Source organism: Rhineura floridana, chromosome 2 (assembly GCF_030035675.1).
Source record: "Rhineura floridana isolate rRhiFlo1 chromosome 2, rRhiFlo1.hap2, whole genome shotgun sequence".
Taxonomy (NCBI): domain Eukaryota; kingdom Metazoa; phylum Chordata; class Lepidosauria; order Squamata; family Rhineuridae; genus Rhineura; species Rhineura floridana.
Window position 1 is genome coordinate 129,225,578 of NC_084481.1, and position 14,113 is coordinate 129,239,690.

The 14,113-nt window shown below is 43.4% G+C and overlaps 1 protein-coding gene across 1 annotated transcript in view; it reads left to right on the top strand.

Moving 5' to 3' along the window:
- The window catches only part of LOC133377993 (coiled-coil domain-containing protein 73-like), a 50,609-nt gene extending 36,504 nt beyond the window's left edge, over window positions 1-14,105 (top strand). Inside the window, exons 7-8 of the mRNA XM_061612780.1 lie at window positions 10,659-10,792; window positions 13,854-14,105. Of these exons, the coding sequence (XP_061468764.1) occupies window positions 10,659-10,792; window positions 13,854-14,105 (386 nt within the window). The remainder of the gene's footprint in view (window positions 1-10,658; window positions 10,793-13,853) is intronic.
- Window positions 14,106-14,113: the final 8 nt, after the last annotated feature.

A 14,113-nucleotide genomic window follows, 5' to 3' on the forward strand; every position in this document is an offset into this window, starting at 1 on the left:
ACTACCCTTCCCAAAGTACAGGTCCAGGAGCCCGTTACTGGTAATTTCCTTACCGCTGAGTGCCCACAAAGCCACCAGAGTCCAGCTGGGGTTTGATGATCCACTAGATCTGTAAGGAAAGGTACTAAATGGTGGTCCGCAAAAGTCAGGTGTAGCAAATGCTGCCAAATAGAAAGCCACGTTAAACCCGCTGCTTTTCGTGTTTCATTTATAAAAGACCAATTACCTGGTTTTGTAGAGTAAATTAAGCCATCGCATAACATCCCTCCCGCTGGCTGGCTTCCGCTGCCTACGCATACTGATCTAGCGATGGGCCCACTAAGAACCAACCCCCCTTCTAGTTCCTGTGAGCTGGAATGTGAGGCGAAGGAGAGATAGTCATTTAACGGCAATGGGGCCCCCGTCAAGGGGACTCCCGCCTGTCCGTGCGGTGGGGTGTGTGCACAAACATAACAGGTGCCCTTTTCCGGAGCTGTTTCTTCCATTAAGGCAACAAAAGTATTTCCGTCCCATCCATCGCCTCTTTTAGTGTTTCTATGTTTGAGCCCGCCCCATGTTTTCCTGGTTTGTGTAGCTTGTGTCACCTTGTCTTGTATGGGTTTCTGAGCGCCCAGTTTATCTCTTAGCCATGCATAACATGATGGTTCTCCAATACCTACACAAAACTTTGGTCTTTCTGCTATCTTGGGCTGGGTTGTTCCATATTTAACCTGGAAAGTAAGCATGTTATATTCTGAACTTATAGATGTTATGTCTACCTCTGGAGGGCAGCCGTAATTAGGCATATGTCGATATTGCCAGCATCGAAGTGCAAGTCTAATAGGCCATTCGATTTCAGCCTGGGTGCAATGCGTTACCCAGCGGCCAGTATAATTATGTTGCAAGATAACGGCTGTTTTATGACACAACCGTCCCGCTATGTCAGCCTTCACTATCCCTTCCTTTATCTGATTTACATCGTAAAGAAAAGGGTCTGGGCAATCCCGTGTTTTTGGGATTGTTCGTCCAAAGTCTTTCAGGTAGTAATAATCATTATCATTGCATATCTTCACGTTTGGGGGGCAGCAAAGGGGTAAGGCATATCGAGCTAACACAGTCATCCCCCATAAGTAAATAGACATCCTTTCTGTTTGTTGGAGCATTTCTGTGTTGATGTCTTATTCAATGTCTGCGTTCTGGAAAGGGAATTGTGCCGCCTGCCACTGGCCGGTTTCTTCGTTCCTCTGCAACCGTATCTTGGGGACCTGGGGTGGTGGCGGTGTCGTTACTACAGCTGGCTTTACGTGGGAATGATGTATCCACGACTTTCGTCCTTCTAGGAAAACAGCAGCTTGTGTAGTCAACAGGACTTGATGTGGTCCCGTGTATCTTGGCTGCAAGGAATCGCCCCTCACGAATTTCTTTGCCCAAACAAAGTCCCCGGGGTTGTATGGATGCACCTGGTCCTCAAGGGGTACCGTCTTAGTGGATCCGGCAGTTTTCCACAGTTCCCGGAGCCTGGTCTGCAAAGAAAGATACTGGGATACAGTTATGTGATCCCCCCCCAATAGTGAAACCTCCACATTTGGCAAGCACCCCCCTTTTGTGGGAGGCCTGCCATATACTAATTCGAACGGTGAAAGCCCTAACGCCCGGGTAGGGCGGGTACGCAAATGGAAAAGAACGAGAGGGAGTACCTGAGGCCACCTTAAGCCTGTTTCCTGAGTATACTTAGCCAACGCTGTCTTAATTTCCCGGTTCTGTCTTTCCGTTGCTCCGGATGATTGCGGATGGTAAGCGGTATGGAACACATGTTTAATTCCCAGACCTTCTTCAATTTTTGTCAAAATCTGTCCTGTAAAGTGTGTTCCTCGGTCTGAGTCTATTACCTCTGGAATTCCGAACCGCGGTATTACTTCTTTCAGTAATATTTTGGCCACCGTTGTTGCCGTAGCGTTTGTGGTTGGGAATGCCTCTACCCATGCTGTTAGAGGGCATACCATGACTAGAAGATGTTTCTTTCCTTCCGCCTTAGGGAGATCAACGAAGTCGATTTGGAGCTGAGTAAAAGGTGCAGCCGGCACGGGTCTACCCCCTTGTGGGGCCCTGTTTGGTAAAGCTGGTCCGTTGGCTTGGCAAATGTGGCATGCTTTCACTATTGCGCCGCATACGGGTTGGATTCCAGGGGCATACCAGAAACGTGTGATCGAATCTGATAAGGCAAGTATGCCGTAATGGCCTCCATGGTCATGGAACCATTTTGCTGCTGCGTGATACAATGCTCTGGGTAGACATGCTCGGCCGTCCGGCATGGTCCATAGTTGTTGTTTCAGGATCGCTCCTAGTTCAGTCCATTGCTTCACTTCCTGTGAGGGTATTGAAACAGATACAGGCGGGACAAAAGCAGTGGTCACTAGTGCCAGAGTTGGCATACTCATAGGTAATAATGCTGCGTGGCGTGCAGTCTGGTCAGCCAGGGCATTTCCCAAAGTCACTGGGTTCTGTTCCTTAGTATGTGCCTTGCAATGCACCACTGCTAGCTGTAAGGGATCAAGAATAGTTTGTAACAGTTTTTGCACAAGCTCCAAGTGTTGGATAGGCTTGCCCCCTGCAGTTGTAAACCCCCTGTATTTCCACAGATGAATGTGACAGTGTATAACTCCAAAAGCATATCTGCTGTCGGTAAAAATAGTCACTTTCTTACCTGCTGACAATTGACATGCTCTGGCCAGCGCATAAATCTCTGCTGCTTGCGCTCCCCATCGTCCTGGGAGGGCTGTCGCCTCCACCACCTCCCACTGTGTTGTTATCGCAAATCCTGTATATCTTACCCCATTTTGGTAATAGGAGCTGCCATCTGTAAACAGTATAATATCCGATTCTGGCAATGGCTCATCAGACAAGTCTGGTCTGATCTGTAAGGTAGATTGTAAGACTTGCACACAGTCATGCTCCGGGAGGGGCAGGGGTAAATCGGGTAAGAGTGTGGCTGGATTTAATGGTCCACAGCGTTCAAATCTGACATTTGGATCCTCTAGCAGCTCTGCTTCCAGCTGTTGCTGTCTTTGTGCTGAAAACACCTGTGTGGTACCCTTTCGCAGCAAAGCCGAAAGGGCATGGGAGGTCCATACAGTGGTGGAGTGTCCGAGGGTCAGTCCTTTCACTTTGGTTAGCAACAAGGCTGCCGCAGTCAGTGTGCGCGTGCATGTGGGGGTCCCACGAGCTACATTGTCAATCTGTTGAGAGTAAAATGCCACTGGGAAATGGCTGGGACCGTATAATTGTGTCAGAACTCCACTGGCCACCCCACATCTCTCATGTACAAACAGATTAAAAGGTTTCCCATAATTTGGCGGTTTCAGGGACATGGACGTGGCTACGCTTTGCTTTAATAATTCAAACGCCTTCTCGTTGTCCCGGCTCCATTGTATCAGATCAGGAGCCTTGCTTGCAGTAAGCGCATATAGTGGCTTGCTCAATTCTCCACATGATGGCAGCCACGGTCTACAGAACCCAATCAGTCCCAGAAACCCTCTTAACTGCCTTTTTGTTCTTGGAAGGGGGCAGTTTTGTATGGTAGAAATACGCCCCGGGTCCATTTGTCGCCCCTCTGGCGTTAAGATAAACCCCAAGTATTTGACTCTTTCTGATAGCCACTGGATCTTCTTCGGGTCTATTTTGTGACCCCTTGAATGCAAGTATAACAGAAAAGCCTTACCGTCTTCTCGCAGCGCCCCCTGGTGCTTGTTGGTAATCAAAATATCATCAACGTACAGAACAAGCACGGAACCTCTTTTTGGGGTGAACCCTTCGAGATCGTCCCTCAGGCATTGGCTAAACACCCCGGGACTATCGCGGTATCCCTGTGGGATTCGGGTCCAAACGAAAGAGCGCTGGTCCCATTCGAGTCCGAACAGATATTGCGAATCTGGGTGGAGAGGAATGCTAAAAAAGGCATTTTTGAGATCAATCACGGTAAACCACTTCGCGTCCCATGGAATCTGACTGATAATTGTTATTGGATCTGGAACAACAGTGTGCAAAGGGATCACATACCTGTTTACCGCCCTCAAGTCTTGGCAAAACCTCCACCGGACTGGATCTCCGGGTTTCTTTGGAGGTTTCTTTATTGGTAGTATTGGCGTGTTGCAGGGGGTCCGCTGCGGCCGGATAACTCCTTTTGCAATGAAGCCTTCTATTATGGGGCGTATGCCTTCTCTTGCTTCTAATGACAGAGGGTACTGGGCAACGTTTGGTGGCGGGAGGGATGTCTTTACCTGAATTCGAACGGGGCTTACTGATCGCAATAGTCCCACGTCTGTATCTTCCGTGCCCCACAAGTCAGATGGCAGGTCAGCAAGGTCTCCCGGTAAACCGTCTCCTGCATGTTTGTGTCTAAGTGTATTACCCGCAGGCACCCCTAATACACTCATCAGCAAGCCCACCCCTTCAGGGGTGCAGGTTAAGGTAGCCTCCAGTTTACACAACATGTCACGTCCCATTAAGGAAATGGGACAAGAAACAGAGTAGAGAAAAACGTGGTTAAACATTTTATCATTGTATTTAACTTGCAACGGTAGTGTTGTGCACATGGGCGTGGGGTTTCCATCTACCCCCATTGTCATTTTTACTTCTTTACTCAACCAGTTTTCTGGCGCTGCATTAATCAGGGAGTATGTAGCTCCCGTATCTATCAGAAAGGTCACCGCTTGTCCCTGCACGTTTAGGGACAGTCTGGGTTCTTGAGTTGGGAGAGAGAGAGAAAGAAACATCCCTGCTAAAGACATCAGATTCATCAGACCGGATCCTGCCCCCTCCCTTTCCACAGTTAGTCATTGTTGGTGTGCTGGGCGCCCTCCGTACTGATCCCATGAAGCCGGCGTCTGTTGGACAACGGGAGGGGGTGGAGGTGGGTAATCCGCTTGCGCACCTGTGAAATCTGTGTAAGAAGGGTTGTTAGAAATGTGTTGCACGTTCCCTGTCCTCCACGGACAGTCTTTCTTGAAATGTGTGTACTCTCCGCACTGAAAACAAGCCCTATCTCCTTGCCATGGACTCCTCGTTTGTCCTCTTCCTCTCTGATTTCCGGCTCTCGGCCCCCTCGGAAAACCTCTGCCTCTACCTCGAAATCCTCTATTTGGTGGCTGGCCTCTTATAGCAAGAGCCAGCATTTCAAAGTCCTCTTTTTTCTCCTTCTTCCTTCCTTTCTCCCTGTCCTTATCCCACACAAAATCCGCTACTTCCAATATCACTGTCACAGCTTCCCCCCCCCATCCGGGTCTGAAATTCAGAAAATAATCCCTCACCGCTGGCTGCGCTTGATGAACGAAATTGGCAATGAGGGTTGGGTGATCCAACACGTTTTCTGGGTTCAGATTTGTATAGCTACGTGCTCCCTCTAACAAGCGCGACCAGAATTTTCTGGGAGGTTCACTGGCTTCTTGTTTTATTGCCATGAATTTAGCTTGGTTGGGGGGTTTCTGTGACATCCGCTCCAAGTGTGTCAACAGCCTATCCCTGTCGGTCTGCAGCTGGGCGCGGCGAGGCTGCGTCCAGTCTCCCGCTACCCACGCTGCAGCCATCCGTGCTTGGTCCGACCAAGCTCTATTTCCCGCTGCCTCCGCAGCCCATGCAGTCTCCAACGTCCACAACCTGCTACGTTCTTCACCTGTCAGAACCCTTCTCAGCAAATGTTCCACATCCGAGTATGTTGGATTGTGGCTTTCGAACAACCTGCCCAACAACTCTCTAATTCTCCTTGGCTGCTCACCAAAAGTTCCAGCCATCCTACTCCATTCCTTTAAATCCCATTCCAACCAGCTCTTTAGCTCAACTACTTCGGTACGCTGGATGCCCCCTCGGGCATCTACGTACGGCTGATCATGTACAAGTAATGGCATCTCTAACGCTTCTGCCTCCTGCCTTTTCTTTTCTTTTGTTCGCTGGCGCGTGTCCATACCCCCTGAGGCACCCTTCTCCTCTTCCCTTTCATCTGTGTCATCATCCGACACACATGAAAGAAACCTCTTCTCCGGAGTGGGATTTCTGCTCCCGGGAGCTGGGAGCGGATCCGGAGCAGAAGGTATTATAGATCGGCTCAGGACCGTTCTTTTACTTGACGTATTGTCATTAAAATAAGAAGGAGGGGGTTCCTCAATGGACAGAGTTCTTATTGCCATCAAAGTAAGACTGTCCCATTTTTGTGACCCTATTTTCCATAGGAGCCAAAATTCCAATTGGTCTGGGTGGGTATCCCCAATCCGTCTCCGCAATCCCAACAACGGAACGGTTTCAAAGGACCCACCCCTCGGCCACCGTTCAGCCGGCACCGATACTGCAGTCATCCGCGGCCATTCCTCCTCACAGAGCTGTATCATTTTTTTCTTTTTTAAACCTCTCCTCCTCACTGGCAACTCTTCCTCTTGCCACAGCATACACATAATTCCCAAAGGGCTGTCCTTGACCGGCACACCCTCTGTATTTCCCATGACGTCTGATAGCGGGTTTTTCCTCAACTGTGCTTTATCCCCGAACTGTCAAAGCCGCCCGCTCGCGTTGATAACCGAGGAAATCCTCGTGGCGCCTGTTATCAATTTAAGGGGTGCAATGGCAAAAAGGGGGTCCGCACAAGGGATCCCGGACAAGCCCCCAATTGTTAGATCCAAACCCAACACGCAAGCTGTCCTGTTACCCCAGCTTACTTATTACACCCCGGGAGAGTGCGGAGCTGAGTAATAAATGAACCCACTATCAGAGATCAAACAACACAAAACAAAGCCTTTGCAAAGGGGACCCAATACTTACAAGCCAAAGCAGGTGAGCATGGGAACCGCGTTTATTGATAGATGGGGGTTTATATAGGTTTACCCCGAAATTTACAGTATCATGTTCACGTCATAAAACATAAAGAAACAATTGCTAACTGCCCTAGCTTTAGGACGTATGTGAGAAACAAAAGGGGTACAGGAGAAGAACAAAAGTGGAAACATTGCACTGTCAACTTGTCTACATATTTCACATGTCCTTGAGATAAGCACTATGCAGGAACGGACAAAGGCGCATGGGAAGAGGAGGTTCAATTGCAACCGGGCGCCCTCTAACTTAAACACAGACATGGTATCATTTCGTCTTGCATATCAAAAGGGAGGGATACAGCTCGAGAGCTATGAGGGACAATAAAGCAGTCTTTGACATTTCTGTGTGAAACATTTAGACAGTAATAAGCAAAGCCATAAGCATATATACGGTATGAAATACATAGTAGGGGAGTCTCCAGCGTAATCCGGCTTTTATTATGTGAGCCACTGGAATGTTGGTAAGGGTCAGGTCACAAGGAAATAAATCTACATTTTATACCGAAAGTCAGATAAATGCCACTCTGGTTCTATTTCTCATGAAGCCTAAGCTGGTTTAGGTAAGACCGGTGAATTATAGTTTTATTAACACAGGGGTTTCAATTTGAACACAACAACTATTAACAGCTATTTCAAAGCTTAGAGTCATAATGGTGGCTGACAAAAATGGCTGAAGTCAAATCATTGTAGCAATGTGTTATAGCCTACCATGTGAACATACAATATTTGCTTTTAGGGCCTATTTATAGTGTCACTCTGCAAGTGGTGGCTGGTGGAGACCTGCAGGGTTGGGCAGAGGGACAATTCTACTCAATTCAATCCTCCCTAGCATGGCGCAAAGGCGGTTTGGACTGCACTGCCATTTATTTTTATATTTTATTGAAAATATTATACAAATTTTACAATTATTAGATAGTTATGCACATATTACAGTACATACAACAGAAACAAGATTTTTTCACTTGAAAGAAGATAAATTATTTTAAAAAATTAAATCAGAGTGCAACTAACTATATTTAAATTTAATAAATTTATTGATGAAAGAAGAGCCTACCCTGATCATACTGAGAGCCTTTTCCCTGTAATTACTGTATATATTATACATTTTGTAATATAGATTTAATTATGAAAACATGGAAGCTATTGAGTATTATAAAATTAACTTCAAAGTTTGAGGACAAGGTACCAGTAATTAACAGGTAAAATTTAGCATGTACGCACGTGCACACACACACACTTGCTGAACTTCACCTGTAAATTTCTTGTTCCTTGTCCTTAAACCTTGAAGTTAATTGTATACTAATTGCTTCTATATTTTCATAATTAAATCTATTTTATAGAATGTACAATCCATTTTCCATAATTTAACCTGTACAGTACAATCCTTGCCCTGGCTACAATATTTGGTGCTGATATGCAAACCTAATACTTTTTTTAAAAACGTAACTCAATAGACAAATCAAGGGATCTAATGAAATTTCAGTCTGGGATATCTCCTTAATGAATAGTTACTGTGATGCAAAATTCTTCTGCTTTAGATCAGTGTTTCCCAGCCATTTTTGGTATGGCGACCCACAAGTCCAAATGATCTTGATGTGATGACCCATCATTTTGTTGTCATATGAACTTTGGACCTTAAGTCTTTGGCAGCCATTGTTTTTGTGTATTTTAACTGCAGTTTTGCTTATTTCATTACCATTACTTGAGGCATCCAGGCAAAACAATTTTTAATGTCCCTGTTAATGTGGAATTTGTTGAAATATTTATTGTACTTACAAAGTTATTCACAGTTTCATTTATGGTAATGACCATCCAACTGCAGTATATTGCTTCATTAGCTATTAAATTATTCTAAAATGATAACATTAAATAAGCAGTGTCAGATATAACAAACTATGAATATTTTAATAGTTTTATTCACAATAAAGTATATTTTGGCTAGTATCAGTGGGATGGCTCAGCTTGCATTTTACTAACGAATAAGTCAGTGCGGGGTTTGATAGTTGTCATATATCAATAATGATCTGAAACTATGTCTAAGGGAGATATATTATTTTTTATTTCATCTAAGCAAACTTCAAATTATCCTTGGGTTAACTAATCCTGGTGACAGATCTGGTGAGTTTGCCACAAGGAGCTCATACAGGGAACTGTTTTGAGTGACTATTATATCTCGCTTCTTATAGTGAGCACCTTGTGGCAAACTGTCACCAGATCTGCTGCCAGCTGCCAGACAGCAGTTCCCAAACGTTAAAAAGTAAGACTCAAGTCCTTCTGACATCCAGTTACAACTGTCAACACAACATTATAATATGCCAACAAAACAAAAAGTTGTAAGAGGTATTCATACCAGTTAAGGATTAAAAGCAATAATGATTTTGCGTTTATTACAAAGCCCATGATCCACTTGTAGACCCAGTTAGAAACTGTTGCTTTAGACTACTGCCACCATGAATATGGGGAGGGGGAATCATCCTTTTCCCCACTGCTCTGACAGAATGTACCATCGCCAGTATTCCCTATTTTCCTAGATTTTCATGGTATTTATTATCATGCCATTTTTGCCCAATTTTCCTTATAGCAGGTAGCTATCAAGAACACTGATCCTTTATTAAGAATGTCCATATTTACTCTGGTATTACCTGCTATTTTGAAATGGTCACATTATGTTGATTCTGCTGCTTTAGCAATATTCCATTTATTGATTTAATAGTTTTTATCCTGTTTTTCTACAAAGCCAAATTCAAAATGACTAACAATACACTGGATGGTATACAATTAAAAAGTTGAGCTAGCCAACAGAATTTCCCTCCTCTCCTCCCCCTATCCGTAAATTTGCTCTAGAGGGTTGGGGTAACACTTTGGGTGACATCCAACTGTGTCCACCCATCTGGGCAACTAAAATCTGATTGTGTAATGGGACTTCTGATTTCTTCCCCCTCCAGCTTCCGCATGCCAAGGGCTGGAGGGAGGAGGGGAGCAAGGAGAAGCCTAATTGTGCAAACAAGCACATACTCATACTATGTTCAAACTCATCCTTTACCTCTCCCCAATCAGAAACCATTAATAACACAACTTTTAAAAAACCAAATGTCTCTGTTAAACAGCTTGCTATGGAACATGGGTGGCTGTGTGTCCTCCACTTCAGAGCACAGTCCCGTTTGATGGGATGTCCAGTTCAAGCCCAATTTTAACATAAAGAACCCTAAGAAGGGAGAGCAGGGGCCCTGATGTTGCCCATCAACTGTCAGTGCCTGGACAGATTTAGCAGACATACAGGTTGCCTGGTCAGTTTTCCCTACTATTGCGAGATGGATTGTATTTCATTACCTGTCCCCAATCTGAGATCACAAATATGCAACTAAAAATAAACTAGTAAGAATAAACTTTTAAACAGACAAAACACCTAGACTTGCCTTCTCCTTTTCCTACCTCTTCTTTGTATTATTTTCTTTGGGTTAGAGAGGAGGCAAGGAGAAGAGACCTAGGGCTCTGTCCATGGGTTGAGCCGGAGACCTGTGAGTGGAGTTCTCCCCCACAAGTAGTCAGGATCCATCCAACTCTATTTATTTAATGAGTTCTTTAATCAAAAATATATTAAATAATGGTTTCATACAAACAGCATTTGGATAACTAAAATGGTTTGATACTCTTCTTCCAAAAACCAAAATATTAAAAAGAATTGTGAAGATAGTTGTGTCAAAACCTATTTTCTGTAATATGATGGTTTATTATGGATCAGAGATATAGCAGGGGCTTTGGCACTATACAATTAGTACCTGGAGAATAAAAGGCAGTTGTAACCATTTCCTCTTTGTCAATCAGTTTCTATCTGCAGTAATAGTGTTGCTGACACTTTGAATACCGGAAGTATCAATCTAGGCCCCAAGAGAAATCCCAGTGAAGAATGGAATGCAATAGCAAAGACTTTTTATGATCCTTCTTTTCCCACAGAACACGTAAGTCAATTAAAAATATTGCAGAGCAGACCTTGGTGAGCTAACTCCAGAGATATGTATAGAACTGTATGCATCTGGATGCTTTAAGACCTTCTTGATCTCCAAAATAATATCAAGAGGGCAAATGTGGCAACGTTTTTCACAATTAAAGTTGATGGAAAACAGCAGGAAAAAGTCACAGCGTATAAATCAACTGGATCTAAGCCAGTCTGCTTGAATTGAAGACTAGGTCTTAACAATAACTTATCAAGTAAAAATTCAAGTATATTACTTCTGTTTACTTTTCAGCCATTGTTTCAGATACAGAGAATCTGCAGGCTCGCGTGCAATACAATGCACTTCATAACATTTGCTTTAAAACTGTATTTGTTTTGAATACGCACACACACTTGGTATTTTATTTTTGTAGTTTATAAAGTTCCCTGTCACCAAATCAAAATATGTTCCGACACATGAAATGATACCTAACCTTTTGGCAGAGCTTGGAAAAGTTACTTTTTTGAACTACAACACCCATCAGCCCCAGCCAGCTGGCGCTAACTGGGGCTGATGGGAGTTGTAGTTCAAAAAAGTAACTTTTCCAAGCTCTGCCTTTTGGTTTGTTGATCTCTTATGTACTAACATTACTAAACACAACATATATATTAAAATCAGTGCTAGACATTTAAGAAGGTGGATCTTTACTTTTAAAAACTACAAACCATTTACTAAATATAAGTTTTACTAATATAAGTTTTAAAACCCAAACAGACTATATTGAAAACAAAAGGAAATAAACGTACATAGAAGTTGATCATGTAGGTAATTAATTGTGTAAGTGACCAGTACATCGACATTGGGCTGTTTTATCTAAAAAGCTACACCATGAAATAAATTAAAAGTCATTAGGTCATCATGACTTTCCATCACTAGTGTGGCTCAAAGAGCAACAGGCATCACAGTGTTGTACCAAATTACCTAGTACACATCAAATAGACAAAACAGCCCATTTGGCAAACATTTGCATACACATGATAAAATGTTGCAGTGTATTTACAGCCTAAGAGGAATGTTCCTGTTCAGGAATCCAACCTCTAAAAACAGGCTTCTTGTAGTGGTTTGGGGATTGTCTTTTCCCACACTCCTGAGACCAATCTGCTGTGAATTCCTCTTTGGAAGGGAAGAAGAGTTTTTTGAACTTCATAGCACGCATCTCCACTCAATGTTTGCTTCCAGAATACCGTAAGCTATTAGGGTCTCAAGCAGTCCAACTCACTCATTCTAACTCCATTTTCTCTTTAACTGACATTGTAACCATTCAGTGGCTCAACTGCCCTTAACCACAGACATATTAGACTCATAGTCTGCCTGATTTCAACTTCCTTTAGACTCCCCCCCCCCAACGTGGTAAGTTGCAAGCCCTCTTCAAACTGAGAGCTTGTAACTCTGGAATTCTTATGCTTGGATCTGAGTGGGAAAACACCTGGTTCCCCTTCCCTGCTCATTCCTGTACTCCCAAACCATCTCACTATTCTGCTTGCCTTACATTGGTGGCAGTAATGATGAGTGGTTAATACCTTTTTATTGCTCTTCTCCTTTGCCCTAGCCAATAGCATGTCCCCATTCCCCTAGAGCCTGAAACAAAATTAGTAAGGAGGACAGAGGGAAGCAAGCAAAGCCTCCCTATTTCTCTTTCCTACCACTGATGGAAGGTGGAATGGGGTGGAAGAGAGAACTAGTAGGTTAACACCTTTTGGAGTCCTTCGATTGGCTCAAAATGTTTTCCCCAAAGTTGCCCAATAACTTCAAAAATTCCTCAGCCAATTTCAAGAAAACCTAAAGGGATTGGGCAGTAGTTTTTGCCGTCTAAATAGTAGGAAAGAAAGGAGCCCTGCCTTCGATTGATGCCTTGTAAGCACAGAAATTCCATCTCCAGAAAATGGGATAAATTAGTATTTTCTTATTTTTATTCTCTCAATATTCCATAGGTCCTGGAAGCACGCAAGTTCTGTTCTTCTTTGAAAAACTTGCTTTGCTTCCAAACTCCTAGGCAGCTGCCTGCCCAAGTTTGCTATTAGAGGGAATGCTACCCTGATAAGCACAGCCTGACTTACATGCATAGGCTGCATCTGTAGCCAGGGCCAGACTTGCTTTGTCCTGGAATTCTGGTTTCAGCTTAGTATACTCATTGATGAGGTAAATTAATATGACGTTAAAGCTAATGATAAGGATACTGTCACATAGCCAAATCTGATAGAAACAAGTGACAATGTTTTATAGAGAAGGAAAAGCCTAGTTTAAATGGGAAAAATGACAGTAATCGTACCAAACCAAAAGTGAAGTGACTGCTGCTAGCACTACTGTATCCCAGACACCAAGAGGGATGGTAGCATTTGTGTTGACAGCATTGTATCTGCTTAATTGTTTGAATAATTTTATCCTGTTTTTGAGTCTCATCTTAAGAACTGCCAACAGATGTGGGATGTTCTGCCTGAGAACACTTTGGGAAAAGTCACCCTTCATCTGACATCTAACAAATATCTTCACCAGACCTATTTCAGATTTTTGTAGCAGAATGCCTCAAATTGTGGGCGATATCCAATTGTGCCCATCTGCCAGTGCAAGAGGACTTCTTTCCTCTACTCCTCCCTGAAGTTCCCATATGTTCCCAAAATCTCTTTTGGAGGGTTGCGAAAAAGAAGCCCCTTTGCAGAAGTCTGCTCATGTGATGTTGTATTTCATCCTATGTGCAGCATGAGAAAGTGCCTTTAGAACAAATTGCAGCTGCTCAATTAGTACAGTCAACAGGTCACAGAATTCTAATTTTCTTAGCATAGATTTTCAATTCCCTTTCTGCAGAATTTTTATTTTTTAAACATAGAGTACACACACAACTCTACTTACAGTAGTCTGAGAAGGACGTTATAAAAATATCCAAAGATGCCAATTTGTTATTCTCCAATATGTAACAGCAGAAAGCACTGCAAAACTCCCAATGTATGACTGTATATAATGCATCTAGAGGAGTGTTCATAACCAATGGATACCTATATCTTTAATATCACATATATATATATTTTAGGTCACAACAGAGTGTCCATCAGGACAACAACAGAGGGCTTCTCAACCACTCTCTGAAGTCAGTGCAGCTATTTTAAAGGACAGCTCACAGAACACCGGAGACAAAGATTGGCATTTGCAAAACGTATTTATAAAAGCTCAAATCAACAATATTGAGAAGTTTCTGTATTTAGAAAGGCTCTGCCAGCCCAGAAAGAGAAAGTACGAGGAAGATACAGAAAAAACAGTGACAACAGATAAAGCAGAAGTATAATGTAATTG